The sequence below is a fragment of the Puntigrus tetrazona genome, chromosome 16 (genome assembly GCF_018831695.1).
Source record: "Puntigrus tetrazona isolate hp1 chromosome 16, ASM1883169v1, whole genome shotgun sequence".
NCBI lineage: Eukaryota > Metazoa > Chordata > Actinopteri > Cypriniformes > Cyprinidae > Puntigrus > Puntigrus tetrazona.
The window spans coordinates 5,691,474-5,716,743 of record NC_056714.1 but is presented as its reverse complement, the minus strand read 5'-3'; the positions used below and the strand labels follow the sequence as shown (position 1 = coordinate 5,716,743).

At 38.7% G+C, this 25,270-nt stretch overlaps 1 protein-coding gene across 1 annotated transcript in view; it reads right to left on the bottom strand.

Annotated features, from left to right (window-relative positions):
* The window catches only part of plecb (plectin b), a 62,863-nt gene that overhangs the window by 5,089 nt on the left and 32,504 nt on the right, over positions 1-25,270 (bottom strand). The window contains 49 exon segments of the mRNA XM_043261625.1: positions 1-474; positions 476-569; positions 572-895; positions 898-1,311; positions 1,314-1,444; positions 1,446-1,692; positions 1,695-1,839; positions 2,092-3,078; positions 3,080-3,413; positions 3,415-3,482; positions 3,484-3,520; positions 3,522-3,628; positions 3,630-3,704; positions 3,706-4,004; positions 4,007-4,048; positions 4,051-4,095; positions 4,098-4,137; positions 4,140-4,978; positions 4,981-5,208; positions 5,211-5,442; positions 7,521-7,622; positions 8,015-8,119; positions 8,213-8,312; positions 8,902-8,997; positions 8,999-9,077; positions 9,080-9,170; positions 9,172-9,234; positions 10,148-10,179; positions 10,182-10,285; positions 10,402-10,577; positions 11,274-11,383; positions 11,386-11,430; positions 12,242-12,262; positions 12,352-12,535; positions 12,872-12,998; positions 14,038-14,192; positions 14,263-14,412; positions 15,388-15,513; positions 15,610-15,705; positions 16,186-16,290; positions 16,390-16,551; positions 16,626-16,703; positions 17,621-17,948; positions 18,760-18,914; positions 19,582-19,675; positions 21,043-21,170; positions 21,278-21,373; positions 23,452-23,571; positions 24,871-24,977. Coding sequence (XP_043117560.1) covers positions 1-474; positions 476-569; positions 572-895; positions 898-1,311; positions 1,314-1,444; positions 1,446-1,692; positions 1,695-1,839; positions 2,092-3,078; positions 3,080-3,413; positions 3,415-3,482; positions 3,484-3,520; positions 3,522-3,628; positions 3,630-3,704; positions 3,706-4,004; positions 4,007-4,048; positions 4,051-4,095; positions 4,098-4,137; positions 4,140-4,978; positions 4,981-5,208; positions 5,211-5,442; positions 7,521-7,622; positions 8,015-8,119; positions 8,213-8,312; positions 8,902-8,997; positions 8,999-9,077; positions 9,080-9,170; positions 9,172-9,234; positions 10,148-10,179; positions 10,182-10,285; positions 10,402-10,577; positions 11,274-11,383; positions 11,386-11,430; positions 12,242-12,262; positions 12,352-12,535; positions 12,872-12,998; positions 14,038-14,192; positions 14,263-14,412; positions 15,388-15,513; positions 15,610-15,705; positions 16,186-16,290; positions 16,390-16,551; positions 16,626-16,703; positions 17,621-17,948; positions 18,760-18,914; positions 19,582-19,675; positions 21,043-21,170; positions 21,278-21,373; positions 23,452-23,571; positions 24,871-24,977 — 8,497 coding nt within the window.

Genomic DNA, 25,270 nt, shown 5'->3' with positions numbered 1-25,270 from the left:
GCAGACAGTAGTTTTTCATGAAGTTCTGGACCTACAACACCTGCCTTGACAGCTTCATCTACAGTAAGTTTTTGGTTTTTAACAGGATCTACGACATATCCAGTGGCAGCTTGCGCTTCCAAGAGATTTAGAGCAGGCCCAGGTCTCATCATGTCTCTTTTCATGGCATCATAAAATGACATTGTTTGTTTGGTTGAGTCAATAATTACTCCAGCAATGCAGTTAGTGCCCTTTAAGGCATTGCGCACATGCTCCATCTCAGACACGTCTTTTACCAGAAGTTGTCCTTTCTGCAATTTGTTATAGAGGTCTTTGTCAATAACTTTTGTTTCAAGAAGTTTTGAAGCAGGTACAGGTGCTCTCAGACCATCAAATGCAAGCTCATTCTTTTTCTCTTTTTCCTCTGCCACCGTTAGGACAATTTTGATGATCTTTTCAACTGTAATTTTTCCCGTTTTGTACTGGCGGATAAGATCTTTTCTGGTCTTCAGTGAAGTACTCTGAGTTTATAATCTCCCATATGGTCACAGTCTTTCCTTTTAAACGGCCAAATGGCACAGACACAGTTGTCTTGTCAAAACATCTCTTGTTTCCTCGTCTGTGAATATCCTGGCATTTTGAGCAGCCTCCTCAGAAATTGGCAAAAGAAGAATTCCTGTCCCTGGATCACTGACACACCTTTCTAGTAGTTGTTGGTACATCAGATTTTCTTGGGTGTTTGGATCATAAAATCCTTTGACATCATCGGTTGGATTTTGTAGGACTTTATTGGTGGCTGCATCAAACTGACCCTGCTTATAAGCTATTTCATTTGGCACACGGTGACTATTGACTGGATCAATAATGCCACCTGTTGCTATCTGAGCCTCAAGCAACCTGATGGCATGATCCTCCCAATGAGACCCTTCTTCATAGCTTCAAAGAGGGAGATCTTTGCCTCTGTGTATGGATCCTTGTAGCCAGTGACAGCTCTCTCTGCAGACAACATCTTGTTGTGAAGTTCAGGTCCAATTAAACCTTCTTTAACTGCTTCATTGACAGAGAGTTTCTTGCTTTGAACTGGGTCTATTATGTATCCAGAAGCAGCCTGTGCCTCCAGCAGCACTAGCCCTGTCCCAGGAGCAATCTTCTTCTCCTTGACAGCTTGATAGATGGGCATTTTTTGATTTGGATGCACAAGCAGGCCACCAATGCAGTTTTTGCCCTGAAGAACTGTTTTAAGTTTGTCTGTCTTGCTAAGTTCTTCGACTGTGGTTTCACCGTTCTGAAGCTTATCATAATCCGATTTGCTTAAAAGTCCTACTTCAAAAGTCTACTTGCAGGGACCTTCTCACGAATGCCATCGAAGGATAATGGAGAGAAACCATGTGTGCTGTCAACCTCATCAGTAATACTTTGACCATTAAGGACTTTTTGCATTCTGTCTGGATGTGAATCTCCTGGGTGATTTTTGAGCAACCTCCATCTGCTGAAGTTTCTCACGTAGTTTCTGGTTTTCTTCAGCAAGAACCCTCTCTTGTTCAAGCCTTTTCCTCTCAATTTCTTGCATCTCTTTCTGCTTAATGAGCATCTCTTGTTCGGCCTCTTTCTGTTTGATCAGAGCAGCATTCATAGTTGCCTTCAGTTTCATCTTTTCATCCTCCATTTGTTTTCTTTGTCGTTCCTGCTCATCCTTAAGGGCTTTTGACTTTTGACCTCTTCTTCAAATTGGCTCTCTAACTTCTTCTTTTCATCCTCAATTTGTTTTTCCTTCTTCAACAGCATCTCCTTTTCTGACAAAAATGTCTGTTGGAGAATTGTTTTCTCCTGTTTAATTTGTTCTTGCTGAGCATTCGCCATCTATAAAAGAAGAAACAATAAACAAAGTTAAAACAATGTAAAAACGCCAAAACACTAATAACACTAACAACGAAAGACAAATAATTTTCAATGATGGAAATATACAATTTTAAGATTAATGAGAAATCAATAGGGAATATAATCAAAGATTGGAACAATTGTAACAAAAAGCTGTTTTAAAGCAATGTTAGTTTTCGGAGAGAGGGTTAACAATGACATGAGCAGCAATTTATGCCATCTTTCACACAATACCTCTTTGGACTTTTTCTGTAACTCTTCAGCCTCTTTTTTCAATTTTGCCTTCTCTTTCTCAAGATCAGTAATGGATTTGCGCAAGTCATCGGCTTCTTTGTTACTGCTTAATCTCTGTATTTCCAGTGTTTCAACAATTGTCATTTTCTCTTTGGTAGCAAGCTCTGTGTCATGAAGTCGGGCACTTATCTCATCTGCCTGCTTCCTGAATTTCTTGGCTTCCTCCTCAGCTCTTGACTGGGCATCACTGAGCCGGGACACCTGAAGTCTAAGTTTCTCTGCCTCTGCTGTTATCTCCAACTGTCTTCTGCGCTCAGCCTCCAATGATTTTTGGAAGCCCTCGGTTTCCTCCTCCAGTCGTTGCTGCATCAGTTGGTTGTCTTCAAGTAGCTTTTGAGCTTGCTCTTGGGCAAGGTCTTTCTGCCTCTGTAGCATTTCTGCCTCTGCTTTAAGTCTAGAGGCTTCCTGAATGGCTTGCATCTTTTCTTTAAGCATCTTTTCAGCAAGTGCTCTTTGTTCAGCAAGGTCAGTCTCTGCAATGTGTCTCATGCGAGCAGTCTCCTGGGCCTCTATACTAAGCCTAGCTGCATCTTCTGCAAGCTTTTTCATGTTCTCAGCCTCCTCAGCCAAGAACTTTTGAGTATTATCTTTGTCCTTCTGGATGAGGCGTTGGTTCTCCTCTTCAATTCTAAGCTTGAGTTTAATGAGCTCCTCCATTTGAATCTTGACTTTGAACAGTTCCTCCTCTACCTGGGCTTTCTGTTTAACGGCGTCACCAACCTCATCCTTCAGGCGATGAAGCTCATCATCCAGGAGAGTCTTCTGTTTGTCAGTGTCATCCAACCGCAGTTTCACTTTAGCAAGCTCTTGCTCAACCTGAGATTTCTGCTTAAGTGTTTGCTCTGCAAGTGTCTTGTGCCTAGCCATCTCCTCATCAGCCAGCTGTTTCTGTTTCAGCGCTGCTGCCTCTGCCTGGGCACGCTTTTTCTGCCTCTAGCTCTGCCTCTTTTCTGAGCCTCTCAGCAGCCTCTTGGGCTTTGGCCTGATTGGCTGCCTCAACCTCAGCGGCCTGACGCTGACGCTCTGCATCTTCTGCTTGTTGGCGGAGCAGGGCAGCCTCTTTTTCTGCCTTATCTTTGGCCTTTCCTGCTTCTTACTTGCAAGCTTTTGGCTTTTCAAACTCTTCCTTGAGCCTTTTCTGTACCAAGCTGTCCTCTTTCTGCTGAACAAGAACACTTTGAACTTGCTGTTCAGCTGTAATTGCTTTCTCAGCAGCTTCTTGGGCAGCATGTATTTGCCTTTCAGCTTCTTTGTCAGCATCTTCTTTTGCTTTCTGGCCTCATCTGCTTTCTTTTGAGACGCTCAACTTCATCTTGAGCAGCCTGGCGCTGTCAGAGCTGCCTCCTGCTCTGCAGCAGTAATCTTTTCAGTTTTCTTCAGCCTCCTTCTTCTGTTTTTCTTCCTCAAGGGCAAGCTTGCGCAGTTTCTCAGCTTCCTCCTCAGCTCGCAGTTTGCTTTGTTGTGTTTCCTCTGCAATGTTCTTTCAGCTTATTCAGTTCAAGCTCCAAATCAAGCTTGCCGGATGAAGCCTTCTCAAAGTTCACTTTCAAGATACTGAATCTCCTCCTCAACTATTCGTTTCTGTTTAAGAGTTTCATCCACAATTGATTTCTGTCTGTCTAGTTCCATTTCAGAGGACTTCTTGAGCTGTTCAATCTTCTGATCAATGTCTTGCTTGTGCTGGCTTGCCTGATCTTCAAGAGCTTTTCTCTGGTAAGCCTCATCCTCAGCTTTCCTTCTCAGGCGTTCATTTTCGGCCTCTTTTTCTTTTAGAGCTATCTCTGCTTCTGTTTTCAAGCGAGTGGCCTCATTAATGGCAGCAAGTTTCTCTTTGAGTATTCTCTCAGCTTCGCTCTCTGTCTCGCTGCTTCTTCCTCAGCTACCTGCCTCTGCCTTTTGCCTCTTCAGCAATGGCACGGAGTTTGGCTGCTTCATCTGCAAGATCCTCAGTTTAGCAGCTTCTGCTTCCAGGAGTTGTTTACTCTTTTTTCGGTGGTGGACATGCTGTCCTTTTCAGCTTTAGACTTCAGCTGCAAAAGTATGTCCATTTCACTTCTAACTTTAGAAAGCTCATCTTCAAGCTGCTTTCTCTGCTGCTCTGCAGCACTAACCTCATTCTTAAGACGGTACAGTTCATCGTCGAGCAGTGATCTCTGTTGCTCGGCATGATCAAAATCAGCTCTCAAGCGGATCAGCTCTTGCTCTGCAGAAAGCTTCTGTTGCGCTGTGCTTTCTGCAAGCTTCCTCTGCCTCTCCAGCTCTTGCTCAGCCATGTCTTTCTGTTTGAGGGCAGACTCTTCAGCTTTGGCTCGTTTTTTGGCCTCACGCTCAGCTTCGTCTTTTTGTTTTTCAGCATCTTCCTGTGCAAGACTCTTTTTGTGGGCTTCTTCCTCTGCCTGGAGCCTTAGACGAAGGGCCTCATTGGCTTTTTGCCTCCACTTTTCAAGCTCCTTCTCAGCCTCCTCTCTTGCTTTGTCTGCCTCTTCCTGTTGCTTCTTGAGGCGTTCTGCCTCCTCCTGCAGTTGCATGACAGTTCCATGCTTTTCTCTGAGCGATTCCTCAAGTTTAGAGGTCTTCTCAACAAAGGACATACGCTTACTTTGCAGCTCAGCAGCGGCACTTTTCTGAGCTGCGTCTTGAGCGAGCTTGATTTGTCTGTCTTTTTCGATCTCAGCCTGCTTCATGTGTCTTTCTGCCTCCTCGGCCTGCATCTTGAGTTTCCCAAGGTCATCCAGGGCTTTCTGCTTCTGTCTGGCAGCCTCTTTCTCTGCTTCAAACTTCAGCTTCAACTCTTCCTCTGCCACCCGCTTCTTCTGGGTCTCTCGTTAACCTGCTTGCGAAGTTTCTCAGCCTCTTCCTGAGCAGCTTTGCGAAGTCTCTCCGCCTCTGCAGCCTTGTCTCTAAGCTGTCTGAGCTCATCCTCTGCAGTTGACTTTTGCTTCACTGTAGTTTCCAGCTGAAGTCTTATGATGCGGATCTCTTCCTCTATTTTGGACCGGCTTAGCAGAGCATCCTCCACTTGTTGACTCTTTGATTTGATCTGTTGTTCTGAGAGGTTTTGAGCTCATGCAGCTCTAACTGGATGTACTGTTTTTGTCTTTCAGCATCCACAGCAACAATCTCTCGTTTGCTAACCTCCTCTTGCATCATGAGCTTGAGCTCTTGTGCCTCTTTTTCAGCTTTGGCAATGGCCTTGGCATGAGCTTCAGCTAGCTGCTTCTGTTTCTCTAACTCTGCCTGCATCTCAGCCATTTTTTTCCTCTCTTCTGCTTTAAGTTTCTCAGCAGCTTTCTGTATTAGTGGAAGTAAATCGTAAAGAAAATCATGATTAAGATAAAGCATGACCAGGTGTTAAAGGAGAAGTTTACCCAAAAATGAAAATTCTGTTATTATTTACTCACCCTGTCATTCCAAAACTGTACTGACAATTTTTTTACTTTCTTCTATGGAACACAAAAGGTGATGTGTGGGATACGAACACACACACATATATACATGCATATGATGTATCTCTGCCACTTTTTAAAAATAATAAGTAAATGATAACAGCAGAACTGTCAAATGTAATAAAGATGATGATGCTAGCTTTGTTTGAGGTGCAGATCATCAATCAGCAAGTTGCTATTCACTAGAATATGTTTTACAGAATACATTTTAACCTAATTGAATATCTTAAAAAAAAAATTTGTGGAGGACTGTTTGATCACTTTTGAAGTTTGATAGCGTCAGATCCAATTCATTATTGAATGTTCCTTTTATGTTCCATGGAAGCAAGACATTTAGGGTTTGGAATAACATGAGGATGAGCAAATGATGAAAGAAGTTTGCATTTTCAGTGAACTAATTCTTTAAGTGTTAAAGTGATTATTTGGCTCAAAGAAAGACAGGCTTGGATGCAATCATGACAAACGGGGTTAAGATAAATTAACAGTGAAAAATCATATGCAATCATTTGGATCATGGCAAGATGATATAATTAATGTATGGAGACACAAGACATTGGTTTATAACACTACACTCTCACAACATGCAAAAACAATTGCATTATGAAAACATTTTACTGCATTCCAGTTAAACAAAGTGATTTAAAAGCAAAATCTCTGGAATAGAATGTATAGTCTATTCAATATGCTGTTGCTATAAACTAAATGTCTGGATGAAAACTGAGTACTCAATTAATACAAACTTCTAGTGTGTCAAAACAATTCTGCCTTCCTAAAGATTTATCATTGTTAAGTATAAGAACTTGATTTGGTGGCCTGAAAAATGGTGAGAAAAACAGAACAACTAAATACTCACAGTGCAAGCAAGTACTGTAGTTAGCAATGCAAAATGAACTACAAGTGTTAAAAGAAATGATTCAGGCAGACAAGCAGGTCCTTATCCACAGAAAAGAAAATTATCTAAAAAACATTAAAATATAAAAAAGGAAAGTAGGAATCTGATTCTCAAATAAGATTATTTACACATATACAGTATTACAACAAAATAATTAAAATACACAAATATATTAAATATAAACGTAATTGTGTTAATTGCAGCTACTTACTACTTATTACATTTAAGCTATGTATATGAAGTTATTAAGTTATTGAGGTATTGTGGAGACCGTTTAAGGTCATTAAAAATAAATAATTTTTAATCTACCATATGAGCAATGAGAATCAGAAAACTACAATGAACAAAAGTATCATAACGTTTACTAGAAAGGGTAAATCAAAAAAGCTTGATGAAAGAAAATGCTGAATATTCATGAAGAAGGATACTGGAATATTGGTATGAAACTACTATAGCATAATAAAAAAGTTTTACCTCTTTAGAGCCCAAAAAAGTTCAAGCAATCATCAAGACAAAGCACTGGCAAGCAGTTAAGAGAAGCAAAGAAATCAAAGGTTAGGGTTTGAAAGACATACAGTAGTGAGAAAAGAGAAAAGTATATAGGAAAGTTGGGCCTCATATGACATGCTCTTGTGTATGAGATACTGTCTGATTTTTATAACATTTACTGTTCTGTTAAAATATGTATTTGCAAATTAATCATCATAAGCTATTTCTTTCTTATATTTTTGCAAAAAAAAATAAAAATAAAATAAATAGCCCTTAACAGATAAAGTGATTATTAATCCTTTATATTGCATGATTAGCAGAGGATGTATTCAAATGTGTTCTACCTGTCACATATATCTATTTCTGATTCCTATAGCTAGGATACTATTGGAAATAATTTTATTTGTGCCCAAAATGACATGTCGAGTCAACCATACATGAATTATATCTAGATGTTTTTTTCTGATGAGTGGTTGGTTGGGTTGGTTAATGTTAGGTGTTGGATTAGTTTGGTATGAACAGGGTCCCCTGATGTCACGCACCTCCTCGTCCCCTCGCGCGCCACAGCATATGTCTGTGATGAACTTGATGTACTGACTGGTCAGCGTCATCAGTTCACTATAGCGGGTTCTCAGAGTGACATACTACAGAAAACACACAGAATATTGGAAAATTACAAAACATTTAAATCAAAGTTGTTAGGAACACAGATCTACGGCTGGGTTGTTCCCGTGACAACGAATGCAGCATGATGTGTGTTCATTTATTTACATTTTTATATATATATAAAAAGCGTCTTATTATATTAGCATAATTTAAAATATAAAATTCATGTTTATTTGCAACAGTTGTCATTATCTGAAGACGATGAGGAAATTACCTCGCTCCCTAAGTGCTTTTTAAACTACTAAATAATGACACTCATGTGCTCTGCTCACTCAAGTATATATGATCGCTTTGATTTGGAAAATGACCATACATGAACATCCCTACAAATAATGCAAATGTGTAAGAAGTGATCTGAGCTCTTGCTAACCTCTTGAATGATGTTATCAGAGGCAGACTCCATCTTGGTTTTCTTCAAAGGAGAAGTCAGAGGTTCGACCTGAGCTTTGTAGGCAACCAACTGAAGTTCATAGTCCTGGAAAAAAAATGAAGACTGTAGCACTCCAACCGCAAACTGTAGATAGATAATAAATAAGTGTGTACACTCTCTCTTATTGAACTGTCTTACCTTAATGGTATCGATGTAAGCTTTGGCGTACTTCTGGCATTCATCAACTTTCTCTTTGTTTTTCTCAATCTCTTCAAGCAGTTTCTTTGAAAAAAAAACCCTGCATATTATACCTTTGCAGCAGGTTAACAAAAATAATCTCATCGCAATGTATGTCAGACAACTAATGCACTTAAATTAATATTATTCTGAATATTTTTCCATTTCTATAACTTGTTCTCTTTCTGTATAAATTCAGTCACTTAAATCAACCTCTGTCACATACTACACAAAATAATACTTTATTTACTATATTTGATGTCACTGGTTCTTTGAAATTTGTAATTGAAACTGAAACGAGCTTAATGATAAATATCTGATGACATAAAGTGAGGCATTTAATAAGTTGGTGTTGGGTATAACTTGTCATAGCATTAATGCTGTCTACCTTTGGATAGTAGGGCTGGGACAATACATCGATTGTGGATCGATTTTAGGTGTAACGATTTGGAACCAAGCCGAGCACGGCGCTGAATATAATGCATTCGTAAAATGTCTTAATCGATGCTGAAAAATTTCACGATTTGCGATGCACCGATGTATTGTCCCATCCCTATTGGATAGGCAACTTAGATGATCGCTAAAAAAGCACGAAGAATTCACTATCTGTTAACCCAGGGTTAAGTTCAGTACCTTCTCCTGGAGCCAGCTGCTCTTTGAGCGTCTTGCTGTCGATGATGGGCACGGCCTGGATCTTCTCCTGCCGCTGCTTGGCGTCTGCGATCCAGCGGATGAGCCAGTCGTAGCTCTCTGTAGTAGCCCAGCTGCCGGCCCAGCTGCTCCAGCTCACGCTGCCGGAGGTCGATCTGAGCGAGACGGCGCGCCAGCGGTCCTGCAGGCTGCCCAGGAGCTGCCGGTAGTGATCTAGCTCTGCGTCCCGCTCGCTGTGAACCTGAGCCATGCGCTGGCTGACCGCCGTGGGCCTTGGACAGCTCGCTCTCCATGTCATCAAACACGGGCCGCTGGGTTTCTGCGCATGCACGCTGAAACGCATAACGCTGAACACAAGAGAACAAGTTGCCTTAATCCCAAATTTGTTGTAACAATGGCATTATGCAGCAACAGTAGACTAGCAGGTACAGCAGGTAAAATAAGTACTAAACACGTCAGTAAATATATTTCTAATGGAACTGTCGACTTGATTTCCATATCAGTAACAACTCAAGTAATCCAAGACAAATAAGTTCAGAAATTAAGCTATGTGTAATAAAATAAAATGACTGTTCACCAAACCAATGGCAGAGTGGGAAACCTGTTGAACAACAGTCATTATTTTTGCACTTGCATTCAGTGTCGGAGATATAGTACATTTAACCATTAATATCTTCTAAGCTCAGCCTTTTAAACACAGTTTTACACTAATTTGTCTTACTCATACATCTACATCAGTGGTTCTAAAGAGACTTGAATGCTTTCTTTATTATAAAATACTACAAAACAAGCATTAAAATACGATAAAACAAAACTGAGATTATTTTAATTACTAAAATAGCAGCTAAAATTAGGCTATATGAGGAAGCCTCATTTTAAAAGTGTTAAAGGATTTCTAAAGCTGGCTCCATAGACATTTTTATAAAGAATATACATTTTGTATTTATGCCAAGCACTAAATGTCATTTAAGGTAAATTGTGAGTACACTTTTTTTTAATCCCTACCCTTTATGCTTGTCCAGTAAACCACAAACAACTGGAAACATCACATAAATTAATTGGTTAAAAGATCAGGATCCTCAAAGAACATTCAGCTCTTAAAACCTCGGAAATGCTCAAATTTAATTTAACTAGAAATGTCAGGAACATTTTTGTGGACAACGGAGGGCCTAAAGGATGAGAACCACTGACCTACATCTTTGTACATAATGCTAGCATTATAGAAAACAAAGCTTCAAGCATTACCTTGAGCTCGGAGCAGTAGTTCTCCACCTCCTGGACGTTTGTGGGACCGTGTGAACCTCACGCAGAGCGGTTCTCATATTTCTTCACCACATCTTCTGTCCCCTGCGTGTTCGGATCACAACCTCTATTGTCTTCAGTCTACAAAAAAAAAAAAAAAGAATCAAATGATTAGGATTTTTAGCACATAAAATGAATAAGAGCATGAAGGACAAGCGGCAGTAGATTTGCTGTGCACAGGTGAGAGCGCTCCGTGCTTCTCCAGGTAGATGGAGGACAGGTTGTAGGTTTGGTCCATCTTCTGCAGGGCGATGTCCAGCTCCGAGCGCAGGACTGGAGAGCTGGACTGCTCTGGAGAGGACAGCACCTCCTCAGCTTTCTGAGACACTCGGTCCAGGTTCTTCTTAATTCCGTCCAGCTCTATCTGCACTTTCTGTTTGAGACAGAAACCAAAAACACAAGGATTCATTTGGTTAAACACCACAAAGAACATGGTCATAATTCATATCATAATCAAAATATAGAATTATATTCAGAGGTAATGTTAATTACAACTAAAACTCATACTGTTAAAACTAAAATTGTTGCTTGGAATAAAATAAATATAAACTGATCAAAAAAAAAAAAAAAAAAAAAATATATATATATATTATTTTCAATATAATATTTTCATTTTTAGTTTAATTTTTTAGTTTAAAGGTAAAAATGACTAAAACTCAAATAAAAACATCTAAAATCTCTATAGACAGTGGCAAAACCCAACAAAATTACTATAATTTTAACAAAATGAAAATGGAAATATGATTCGAAATATTAATAAAAATATTAATAAAACTGTAATAGTAAAAACACTAAAATAACACTGATTATATCGTGAGACATTTAAGCACAAATTTCAATACTGTAACTTGAGGTAAAATCTAATCACTCTAATTTATTGATATCTAATATTGTTGTATTTTAGATTGTGTTACAGCAATAAGCATTACAATAATCACAATAAATCGCAATGAAAAACATGTATCATCTCAGTCAAATGTGCTTAAATGGCACAAAAATGATATCGCAAAGCAAAAAATGTTAATGTTCATAAATTGTGATTGTAAATAAGGAGGGTTTTGTGGCATACTCTCTGATCAGCGGTCTTCTGCAGGCAGTCTCTGAGAGCATCTTTATCCACTGGCTGCGGATACGGGCCACTGTCACGAGACTCGCAGTCTTCGATCTGCAGCCGCAGGTTTTGATTTGGGTGATGTATGACTTGCATATGGATTCATCCTGCTCCCTTTAAACAAGAAAAGATTTGTTATTACACTTTTCTAACAACACCAAAGGGGGTTTATTTCTCCATTTATCTGTCTGCTGCAGCCAGCATTCATGACACTTCACACACATTCCGTCTGTGTTAGTGGCTCACATTTCATCCCAAAATCAAAAGAAAAAAAAAAGACAAACATTTAATGTGCAAGAAGAAAATGAGGCATATTTCAAGGAACCCTTACAGCTTATACCAGTAAAATATACAACAAGCACTACCATGATGCAAAATACTACACAGAATATAGACAACTTCAATAAAATAGCTCATATGGGTCAATTTTGTAAAAATGTTTCCATTGATGTATGGTTTGTTAGGATAGGACAATATTAGGAAATATTGAGAAAATAACTTTAAAGTTGTCCAGATGTTGTCCAGATGTCCTCAGCAATGCATATTGCTACTCAAAAACTAAGTTGTGATATATTAAAAATAGGAAAAGTACAAAATATCTTCATGGAATATATTTTTTTCTTATTATCCTAACGATTTTTTGCATAAAAGAAAAATCTATAATTCTGACTCATAAAATTAAGATTGTTTCTGTGCTCCTGGCTCACATACATACAAAAAAGTGACATTAGCGCAATTTAAAAAATATGTTTTGTCATCTAAGTGAAAACTACAGTTTGCCCAGCTATACGACTATGATACGACTGTGTTGAATGTTTCGGCACATGCACACTCTGTAGAGATGAGCACAGGAAACAAACGGCGACACAAGCCGACACTACATGTTTTTCCATCCTAGAGCGGCTCATCCACGATAACGAACTCACCCTGCGCTCTGACAGCTGCTCCTGAAACGTGAATTCAACAGTTACCCGACATCAACAGAAAGGCCACCCTCATGTGTGAGTCTCTGGCGTCGTCAGTAATGTGTCCGTACCTTTCTCCAGGGTGCGGAGCAGGCTGTCGTAATGCTGCACGGTCTCCTTGTAGTCCCTCTCGATCTGCATGCTGTCGTTGGCATCGAAGAGCTCGGAGTCCTGGCTGTCTTTCAGGAAGTCCTGGTAATGCAGCTGGAGGTTCCTCAGCATCAGCTGGTACTCGTCTGGCTTCATCGTCTTGAACTGAAACGTACGAGACACACGTGGCTACTTTTACAATCGAAATGGATCTTTTACAATAGCGCTTAATAATCGTGATCTAGCCTCTTCTTAAAACTGTTTTCAGATGTTAAAACAGCAGAGTCACGTCTGCTCTTTAATTCGTTTAGAAGAGCTCTTGAAGGTCTTGTTATTCAATGAAGCAATTTTGCTAGTTTCCTAAATATAACCCGCTCCGTCTGCATCCTAACAATCAGGTTACTGGTAAAAGCCCATGTTGTTTACCGTGTTTTTTTCTTTCAGAGTCAAATTAAGTTTCACAGCATATATGCACTGATCTCTTTGAGCAGCAGAACGCACCATGGTGATGTTCCACGAGCGGATGAGGTGGATGTCTTTCATCAGGTATTGCCAGGAGAGCAGACTCCTGAGGTCCACGTGAAGCTTCTGCCACAGAGACAGAGTCTGCTGGTGACCGGCCTCCAGACTGACAGAAACAAGAAGAAAACACCACGTCAAAACCTTACAACACGGTTCAGGTCATACTGCGTGCCAAGGGAAGACAAATCTCTTATCTTACGTTTATTTATTTCAGCCGGTTGCCAAGGCAACATTTCCCTCGCTTTTAGTTTAACTTCAATTATTTCAAAAACTACCACTGATACAGAAAATAATAAGTAAACATAAAAATAAATAGAGTACTTTTTTCAGCTAGTTTCCTTTTTATTTCAGCTAGTTGCCTAGGGAACATTTCTAAAATATATATGGGTCAAAGACGAAAAAAATTAACTGCAATTTTATTTTTGTTTTTCTGAGCCAAAAATAAATAAATCACACATTTTCCCCGATTTACTAAATTTACCGTCATTCGGTCTATCAATCTCAACATGCACATTTACAACAAAAATTCATTTGTGACACACTAAAAGATAAATTAATTACTATTTGTAAATTTTTTTTATTTGCCACTATCCTCACGTTTAACTCTATTCATCAGTATTTTATGTCCAAATCAGAATGAGCATGTTTGCATTTTCTGCATAAATATTATGTTACACTGAATGAAAATGTAACATTATTTCAACCAAATTTGACATTTTATTCTCCAAAGATTTATGGAAAACTTTAAAAGTAAACACTTTACTTAGCTTTCTATGGGCCTAAAATCACTTTTGTGACATCTTAACATCTTTGACCCACATACATGTTTAACACTAATAAAATGAAACGAATACAGAACAAACTTGAAAACTAAAAAATTAAAATGGGATTCACTCGTATGGTAAGATAACACTGCTATACAGGTTGGTGCTCCAGGAAACGCTCTTTCTCTAACGTTCATTGTTTTCATGTCTTTTTTTTGTAGTTCGACCACAGATTTCTCTGTCTGTGTGTTACGTTTTGATTGTTTTGTTTTTGTTCCTGTGTTCTCATTAATTGGTTCCCGTGCATTGTTTGATACAACAGCCCCGATGTCGCCCTTGTTGTTGGTGCAGTATTGAACTGTGTTTCTGTGTGTAACGCACCTGGACACGTTCTCGACAGCCTCCTTGTTGAGGGGCGGCACGAGGAAGCAGATGGACGGCACCACGGCCTCGTTTCCCGAGCGGTTCAGGACCTTCCACTTGAAGGGCTGTGAGTTGTTGATGAGCGCGCACTCGTCGCCCTTGTGCATGGTGATCTGTGACGAGAAACAGGGCTTAAGCGTGGCGCCAGCGCAGCGTGTGTGTGTGTGCCCGGCGAGCCTCTACCTCCATCTGTTTGAAGTCACACACGGCCTGGATGGGCAGCTTCCTCTGAAGGGGTTGTAGGTTGCGTGGCTTCAGCTGGACGATGGACTTGGCTCTCTTGTTCAGGCCGGAGATGTCCGACTTGAACTCGTTCAGCTGCTCTCTTTCCTCCTGCGTTCAAACTCACTCAGTCAGCCTAACCTTAAAAATCTTACTTCTTCATTTTAATACTGTTATAAGAAATGCTTTTGCTTTGAAATGAAATCTTTAAAAGACAGCCATAATTAATAGTGATATAATTTTGTAGATGTAATATTAAATGAATAAAAATAATAATATCTATTTTTTATTTTACTAAACTATTGCAATACTTTTATTTCTTAATGTTTCAATTTAGTCATTTTTTATTTAATATTACTACTACCACTTATTATTATTATTACTATTTATTATTATGTAATGTCCTTTTAGTGAATTATTATTTATTTTTAAATTGTATCTGGCTGTTTTTGTGTACATTGCTTTTCACGATACAAATCGTTGCAAATCAGCTTTACAGAAAATGTTATGTTTATACTATATTTAGGAGTGGGTTATTAGAGGTGATTATGGCAGAAATGTACAGTAGAAATCATGCTGTTCTTTACAAATTACATGTAATTAACTGCAATGTTTATATATGTTATGATTAAACTTTGCCCTTTCATTTTAATTATTTTATTTTATTTATATTAAATATATTAATTTTAGTCTATTTTATTTTTAATAACAGCATGTTAGCAAAACTGAAAAAAAAAAAAAAAAAAAAATCTGTAGAATTTCCAGCAAAAACAGCTGCTATTGTTGCCGGAATTTGATTTTAAAAAATACGGTAACAACATTTTAGGTTTTACGGTTTTAAGTTAAATTTACATTTAATTACCGTAATTGAATTAACTGACATAACGTTAATATACCAAACTATTAAAGTACTGAAATCTGTTTTGTACCTTTGAAATGTACTGATAACCACCAAAAAGCAGGTGGTGATGAAAAAGTCACAAGCACAAGCAGCTTTTAAATACGAACATATATAGAAGGCCCACAGTATCAGTATTTTTTACAGTTAAAAACATGGCCATCTTTACAGTTTGGTTTATAACTCACGACAGCGTCCTGCAGCAGGTCCTCCAGGCGAGTGGCAGTGGTGCTCCGGTCACACATGTACTTCTTCTTCATGGTCTCCTGCATCTTCTTCATCCTCTCCTCAGCATCTCTCACATCAGCAAAGAACTACGGGCAGAACAGGAGGAGACAGAGAAGCACGCTGCTTATACACGACTGACCGACACAGAACTGCACACGGTTGCAGAGATACCGACGCTGTACCTGGAAGTATGCAGTGTTTTCTTTCAGATGAGTTTCGATGCAACAGCACACCTGCAGGATCCAGCTCCACTGCGTCTGCAGAGCTGCGGTGAACGCCTGCACATCGACACAACACACATCTCACACTCACTAGCGTTCAGAACCGTTCAGAATCACCACAGATGCCCGAGCTGATTTCTGAAGATCATGTGACACTGAAGACTGGAGTAACGAAGCTGAAAAATCAGCTCTGCGTCCCAAAAATAAATGAATGTTTAACAGACATTCATACAGAAAATAGCTGTTTTAAATTGTAATAATATTACTTTTAATCAAATAAATGCAGCCTCGATAAGCAGAAGCGTCTTTGGTAACGCTTTACTTCAATGCATTATAAAAGTAGTTTAATGCATTCATCATGCCTTGCAGATCTTTTGATTAATTATATTAATCACAGGAAGTGTAGTAATTGCACTGTGCATTTTAAAATAGTTAATAATTATTTTCAACAAGATAGAATGCGTCACAATGCACATTATGAAGTATTATGAAGTGTTAGCATTTCTTCTTTTAATGACATGAATGTTGACTCTGTACCTCAACAGTCTTCTTGCCCGGATGTCCGTCTTTAATGAGTCGGTCTCCAGTTGCCTGGATGTCGTTGATCTTCTTCTCTCTAAGTTCCAGTTCTCGCATGAGTCCCTGAGGAATTAATTAGACCATGAAAAACAAGCTTTACGCCAGGTTCAACTCTAACGAGCGACAGGCAAAGCCTCATGAAATGCTGGTTTTGGCTCTTACTGAGTAGTTCTCTTTCTTCGCAGCCATGTTGGTGTTGCGCTCGCTCCAGTCGTAGTTGGTCTCCTCCTCCTCTTTGTCATTGAGCCACATCAGTTCTTTGGTGGCGGCGCTGACGAAGTTGTACAGCTGGTCAAGGTTTCTCAGACGGGACTTGGAGGAGTTCTGGAGAGAAGAGGAGTATGCTGACACTCCGCAAGCCCTAGTGATTTTTACTAGCTGCCAGTTAAAAGACTCACCAGTAGTTTGGTGTACTGCAGATCCAGTTTGCCCAGATATTCTCTGTATGTGCCTTTACTAGCAGGAGAGAGCTGGCTCTGAAACACACACAGAGGAAGAGATGTCATCTAAAGCATCTAATTTATTTGTATTGAGATTTCATGCCTTATGGGCTGCTCACACCAACTATCAAGTTTTTAGTATTGTTGTAATTTGATGAGAACATCATAGTCTCCACAACATTTAAAACGATTGCGAGAAAGAGCGAGATATCAGAGATATCAGATATCACCATCCTGCTTTAAAGAGCTTCACTATTTAAAGCGGCAGGCAACAAAACTACAGCTTATAATAAACAGATGATTAATAAACGGTATATTTGTTGGTAAAAATGAACGTTTATATCTTCAACTTTAAATATAGAGCTATGCAAAAAAAAAAAGTTTATATTTTGTGACAGTATAAACAATAAGCAGTTGAGATTTGCATAATAATTGTACATATTTACATCAGTATACAGTATAAACGCAGGTAAAGTTGAATAGATTTATAGTAGTTTAGTAGGAGTAATTATTTAAAATAAGAATTCATTTGTAAATTACTTTTAATTATTCATACTATTTTTTTACTAGAATTTTAAACAAACTCGATAATTTCTCATTTCTTTGCTTATATGGTATATGGTTATATGGTAGTGGCTATATTCCATGAAACAGAAATAAAAATGAAATGAAGGGTAAATTAAAAAAAAAAAATATATATATATATATATATATATATATATATATATATATATATATATAATATAAAAAAATAAAAAAAAAAAAAGATAAAAAAAAACTACCACAAAAAATTTTCATAAAAGTCTAATAGAAAGTCCAAGAGGAGTCTATTAAAATATGCTTCAAAGATAATGGGCTTTAGCATACAGGAGATATTTCATACGAAAAGTAGTCCAAAGTAGCACGAAAACGTAAGTCAACCTGTGAGATAAAAAGTGAAGAATCTGAAGTACCTGCGTCTGTTAAATGCGCTCGTCGATCTTAGCCTTGAAGTCCTCGATGGTTTGGTGAAGTCCTCTGTGGCTGCCCAGCTGAGACTCCACCGAGGGCAGATCGATGCCCCACTCGGCCGAGTCGATCCTGCGCTGGTTCTCCTCCACCCACGCCAGCAGGTCCTGCGCGTAACGCAGCGTGACCTCATCCAGCTCGGGCCGCGCACGCTGCACGGGCTTCTGGGAAATGTGTGTGATGGAGACGTGAGAGGCCGTGCTGACGCTGGGCTTAAGCCTCAGATTATAGTCGCTGCGCAAGTTCACCAAGCGCTCGTGTAAGCGGTAGACCCTGAGAAAAGAAAACCGGTGCGCTTAAATTATTTGTTGATTTCAGTGTCGTTTCATCCAGAAGAATTACTTACTAGAATAGAAATATCCCTTTTAACTCTTTCCCCTCCAGTAAAATATTTTGACCCCCACAACATCTGAAACATCTGAACATGAGGAGTTTAATGGTTCACAAAACTCACGGTTCAGTTTAATTGAATACGATACGGGGTAACTGTTTACTATGGAAATTAATAGACATAACTGCTTATGTTGAAAATATTTAAACCATGAATCAGATTAACATCAATTGATATCACGTAACCAACGAGCAAACTTGGCACAAGATTATGCCGCAATGAACATTATGTCTCATACCAATTCATCTCTTTTAATAGGATTAGCCCAACGAATCATGAATACTTAAATGATGGTAAGGTTCATAAAAAAAGAAACATTTTGAGCAACATCTGGATCGTTTTCGGAGCAAAGATGCAGTAGATGGTTTCCATCATCACCACTAATGCTTGCACAGTCCTTTATTAATTTCTGGATCCACATTTCACTCTATAACATTAGGCAGTTTTCATTTATATGCTGCTTATTATTGATGATTGCATTATTTGTGATGTACATATGCACACTGCTTGTTTCTGCGTCTTCCTCGTCCGTGTTCTTGATCGGCCCTTTCTAGACTTATTCATGAGACGCATAATAACACCCCTTAGAGTACAACAGGAAGCCAGAAGATTGGAGGAAAAAAAGAAGATTGGAGGAGAAAGAGTTAATGCACTGAAGTCTACAGTAGTGGTACTGTAGTAGTACGGACTGACCTGCGATACATCTGCTCGGCCTGCAGGTGGCGCCCGTCTTTGAGCAGCTGAACGTCGTTGAAGAGGAGCCGGATCATGCCGTCGGCTTTGTCCAGATCCCTCTCCACCTCGACCGTGTGCTGCGCTGGTTTCCCGGCACTCAGGAGACGGAGATCCTGCACGGAAGCGAAGGTCACTACAGCTCACAGTTTACACCTTTTACACTTTTTATTGTTACTTTTTTTTCTGAATGAATTGATGTACGTTGTAAGGACAGGACAATAATTGGGTAATATTTAAAAATCTGGAATCAAATCTCGAAAAAAATATATTGAAAAAAATCGACTGCTTTTAAGTTTTGATGTATTTGCGGTTGGAAATATACAAAATATCTTCAAGAAACATGATCTTTAATTAATATCCTAATGTTTTTTGGCATAAATATAAAAATATATCATTTCAACCATACCCTGGACAGGTTTTGTGCTCCAGACTCACAGCAGTCTGTTACGCCACCAGTTTATGCCACTGAATGCATAATTATTATATAACAGCATAATAATGCAAGAACTCCTACACACTTTCAAATTACAAAAAAAAAATCTAAATATTTAGCTCATGGAAATGAAGTATCAAAAGATCTCTGTATGCACAAAAAACTGAACGAGCGCCTCATGGCTAAAGCACATTATGTAAGAGAAGCTGCGAAAGGCATAGGAACAAGTGGAATGCAACATTTTTTTATAATGTTTTTTATGTAAATATAACGGGCGATATATTGCATACGATTGAGGTCATGTACATATATTGATTATTGTGATTATTGAGGATGTATAATCTCACCGTCTGCAGGAGGGACTCGGTCTGGTTGAGCTGTTCCTCGCACATGCCTGACTCCATCTGCACTTTACTGACGATCTGCTGGAGACGCTCCAACCTGCAAACAATCACAGACAATTCAAAATTCTAATTCATTTTTATTTTCGAAATTGGCAGCGCTACGCCGATTAGTCAAAGGTCTGAGACTATTACGCAACGACTGGAAGATTTTTCAATAAAACGAAGCGACAGGACTAAAATAATACGAACAATACGACGAGTGCGACAAATCCCCCGGACGTGAGCCGCTTACAAATAATTGGAAAAAACCAAAAACAAGCAGGTAACTCACAGTTTTCCACGACGAAGCAAATACTCTAAACGATACGGGTCTGTCACAAAGGCCATTTTTTACAGTCCGACAGCACGCAAGACTCCCCAAAATGAATAAAAAACATGTTTTTCTTGTTATAATTCTGTCATGGGACTCGGACAGACCAAACCACAGCCAGGATGCAGTTGTTGTGGCTCACAGTCCATAAAGAAACAGCGTGCTGCGTATTACTCAAGAAGCAGCATTGTCTTGTGACAGGGGACGTGTCCTGGTGCGGACGATACTCCCTCTCCTTCAAGACGTGGACATCGACGACCATCCCTTTTTTTTATTCAAATCAGAATTGAATCACAGCATTCTTTTTCAGGTCTGAACGAAATCGCTAAACTGCTTCCCAGAAACTGAAGAAAAGAATCAGTACTTTTACTTGGAAATCACTCATGCGATTAAAAGATTAAAAGGCAGAATTCATAAAGTCTGGAGTGTCCTTAGGACTATAATAATCACACAAAAGCAAAATCTAAACTGAAAAACTAAACGCTTTTCTCCATTCTCCTTTATTTCTTGCATCAAAACAGCTAGAATTTACTCAGTTCTGTAATAGAGATATCTATACTGTACTGTATATTATCTCAGTTATGACTGTATAAAAACACTTTGCAGTTCATTCATTAGAGTAATAAATATGTAAATATAGTTCATGATTATGGCAGTTTTGAAAGATTAAACAAAAAGTGATGGGAAAACACACGAACAGGGTTTCGACTTGTTTATATGTGCTGGGACCAACTAAAAATCACCAAAACAGCAGCTGATTACAAGTCACTAAGCAAAATCGAAGAAGAAGAGCGAAGAAAGAAGCTCTGTTTGTGGATACCAGTTTTTGATAATAGATATCTTGTATCAAATGCAATAAAACGCATGCATTTTTAGCGCTGAAGTGATACGTCTGGTTCTCACGCAGCTCTCATTAGTCTAGAATGGCCCTCATTGTGTTATAACGGCTGATGTGATGTCAGATTTTGGACTGGCAGGCGGCTCTATTCCAGTCAGGTTGTCATTTCGTCACACACCCGTTACATTCCCATATTCTCAATGACCACAGAAACAAAACCATGACCAAACCAGGATAGGTCTGACGGCTTGCTCACCTCTCAAACTCTATCCGGAGAAGTCTCTCCCTCTCCAGGATAGCCACATGTAGACGGCCCCATTCCTTCTCAACGTCAATGGGATGATAACCAGGAGGAACCTTGACCTGACCAGCGTGGACCGCGCTCTGTGAGGAGATGGTGGCGAATGGTGATAAACACTTAAACTACTTTCACATTTCATGATTCAACCTCCATGACTGTAGCGTAATACATTCTGTTCTTGTGTACGAACCTCGAAGGTCTGGTAGAGGTGTTTGGAGCGGCTCTTGTCCAGTTCTTTTGTGGGAAGCTCGGTTTCTTTGAATTTCAGAAATTGACGCCACAGAATCTGAAAAATAGCCACACGAGCAAATGAATAAAAACACACAGATATCTAACATGGTGCAAGAGACTAGTCCTGGACTACAATAGAAGTCTGAGCTGTTTTAACCGAAAAGGAACTTGATCTTGAAGTATATCAGTGCGTTTGTTTTGTCTCGAGATGAACACCAGTAATGATTTCCTGCTAAGGCGTGATTTTAAAAATGACTTAAATGTCTAAATTGAAGTACAGTCTAATCCTGGATTAGACTAAGACTAAACTAAGACTAAAACAAAAACCATACTAAAACCACATCTTCAATCATTTCAATAAAATAAACTGTAACTGTAATAAAATGTAAAATTATAAAAAAGAAACCATTTTATTGTAGCTGAAGTACTAAATAACAAACCAAACTAAAACTTAAAAACTATTAGGCCATTTAAAGATCTGTTGTAACGCTTTATAACCTAACATCCTCAGTTAACCTTAGCTAACTACGTAAGTTAACTGAGGCAAAAGTCTTAATAGTGAGAATTGGTCGCCAAACAGAAGTGTGGTGCATATTTAATGAACCGGAGCTAACAGGAACAAACAATGAACAGGCGTATTTTTATTAACTAACATTAACAAAGATTCAGAAGTGCTGCAACAAATGTATTGTTCGTTGTCAGTTAATGCTAGTTAACTAAGGAGGGTCATTGTAAAAAGTGTTAAAAGTGACAAAAACACAACAAAATTACTAAACCTTTAACTGAAATTTAAATGAAACCTGAATATATCAAAAAAATCAGAAAAACTACAAGAGTACACCAATGACAGTAAAATAACACTATAGGGAGCAGGGTGGTATATGACTGAAATATAAAGCATGTAAAGAGCAGCGTGACCCTCGATGACCCCAGGAAGATAGATCTGGATAGTTCAGTGAGTATTTGTCAAGGGCCAGCTTTGTTATTCCTCCAGCATGGAGTGACATGACTGAGGACAAGCTTCACGAAGCTGGTAATATAAGTAGCTGTTTTCAGATCAAGATGATACGCATCACACAGCCGCCACACCCAGAGACACAGCCATACAAACTCAGACAAAGCAGAGCCGTGATGCGGTGTCATGTGACATGACTCATGCTCCGCAGAGAAGGGTTTCCTCCGATAACATGCCCTCGGATGAGGAGGAATAGATCTCTCTCTGTTATTAGCAGAGCTGGGATCAACTTTTAGGTTGTTCGCCAAGCTACAGGTTCCTCAAAGCTAGCCTGTTTTTTAAAAAAAGTATATTTTAAGTATAAAAACTATATTTAAACAAATATATTTAAACTCCTTTTGGAGGTGGGTTCAAACATGCATAAAGAATGGTTTTGGCTCTTTTACCGTTCTTTTTTGTTGTAAATGACATATTATCATTATTTCTAGAGATATCGAGGGAAATATTTTTGGGGTTTTTTTCTTTCGCATGCTTTTACAGGGTGTGACAACACCAGCATCAACACTTACAGATAGTGTTATGTTTTCTTCATTTACTTTTTCCTTATTTATTTATGTTTATTTATTATTGCTTATGTGCTGCTTGTGTTTTTTTATTTGAAGACGATTCATGTGACGATATATTAAAAACATGCTGTTAACTTGGAAAGCATACTGTTATGTTAATATTGATTAAACGTGTCAAAACATTTAATGAAATTAAATAAATGCTTATATTTTTGTTTGAAATATGAAATGTCACATCAAATATAAGACTATTAAATAATGAAATACAAAAAAGCTAAATAATAAACAATACATTTGTAATAGTACTAAATGCAATAACACAATTCTATTTGAGTTATAATAGTTACTATCATTTGGTCTAATTGTTAAATCAGCATTACCATGCATCTGACCAGCGAAATCTATAGGTTAAAACTGGTCGACCAGCATGGATTTTGCTGGCTAAACTAGTTAGAACTCAAGCATTCGATGCACTCTCCAATTCTGGTCCTTTAAAGGACATTGACCCAGATATAATTCAACACAAAACCAACACCCAGCTCTCAGACAGGACAGCACGACAGACAGTCTGCAATTCATTCAATAACCGAACTAGCAGCAACCCAGACTCACCTCGACCTCCTCATAGCTGCTGGGAAACTTCCTCTCCTCGAAGATGAGAACGTGATGTCTGATCCACTGGAGAAGAACGCTGACCAGCTCGTAATACTCCTGCCAGCGCAGCTCCAGCTCCTGCAAGACCGAACAAAAATGGAACAGGAACTCTAAGTCACTTACCACATTCACTCAATTAGGTGTCAACAGTAGCAGCCTTGTCTGATAACAGCATATGAAGGGAGGGACCAATCAAAGCACAGAAATAGCTGATCCAGGTTTATTGATGGTTTGTGACACATCTCACAGATCATCTAATTCTCTTCTCATAACAGATGCTGACGGCGTGAAGGAGGAATGAAATAAACTGCCTCTGACAGCAGCTGGAGGCTGTTATATAAGGGCAGATGGCAGAGATCCAGATCACACAACATCTATTACCTCTTCAAGTTTATATTCTTAATCCTTTTAGCCTCATTAAAGGTGTAAACAAGGACTGAAAGAGGAGCCTTCTGTCATTTTGTAAAGCCATTGAGGGTCAAAAAGGGTCACGATTCACTATATTTGAATGTAAGCAAATTTAACAATTGTTAATCATTTAATTTTGAGCCCTTTCTTAATAAAGCTTTTTCAGATTAACATCCATGGAACACTTTTATTGCACAAAAGGCTCCTTGTAGCGAAAAAGGTTCTTCAGATTATTAAAAATATTTTCCACACTGAGAAAAAAATTGTGTTTTTTAAGAGCTGTCCACTGGATAATTCTTTAGGAAGCCAAAACTGATTCTTTATCACTGAAAAAAATATATAGTTCTTGGAATATAAATATTAACAAATTTAGGAGCTCAATAGCAATAACAATAGTGAAATTTGGGCTAAACTTGCATGCAAAAATGATCAATTGTTTACTGTTACGCAGTCAAACCATGGATCTTTCTGTTGATGAAGGCGTTGAAGCATTGAGGTGTCTTAAATGTCAGCACAACCTGAGTGGAAGACTTTTCATCTTCACACAGAACTCAAGACTGTTTAGATTCCTCTTAAAGTAACTGGATTTTGCTCATGAAGTAAATGTGAGCACACCTTTAGTCCCCATTCACTGTAGCTGTATTGCAAAGAGCAGCATGAACATTCTCCTAAACCTCTCTTTTTGTGTTCGAATGAAATAAACTCATGATGTTTGGAATGCGTTTCTGAGTACATGACGATCATCTTATCGTTGTCAGCGAGGCTGGACACAGATGCTATTCAGCAGTAGTGTGGGAGCTTTTACAGGCAAGGAAACCTTAAGAAACCTCATTCATAAAAATTCTTCATTAGCTTTATTAGATTTGGTTCGTTGGCATATTAACTGGACTATGTGCTGACTGCCTAAATCTGGAACTGGGTCGTTAAGTGGCACTTACGCCATTTTAAAATGATGAGACAAATACTCACATTGGCTTTGACGCCATCCTGGACATCTGGGATGCGGGGCATAGCATCGTAAAGGGAGGACACATAGGTGATGATGGACTTCTCATCAGGATGAGACACATCTACATCTGCAAAGGAAAGAATTGTAGATTAATCTTCATTGTTTCATTCAGTGTGTTCAATAAAGACATGAAAACGTATGATTGTTTCTGTGTCATTTGTTTAGGCAGCTTTAATTGTCTACTGCAGCTTTATGAAAGAGCAGATCAAATTTCAACCAAACAACTTTGATTTTTAGTCAGCATGAAATGGAAACTTTTCTTCTCCACCGTGATGTATATCCAAGTGAAATATCTTCTTGAATGTGTAAAAAAAGATTTTGTCCATCAGGAAATAGTGGATGGTTTAGTGGTTTAGTTCC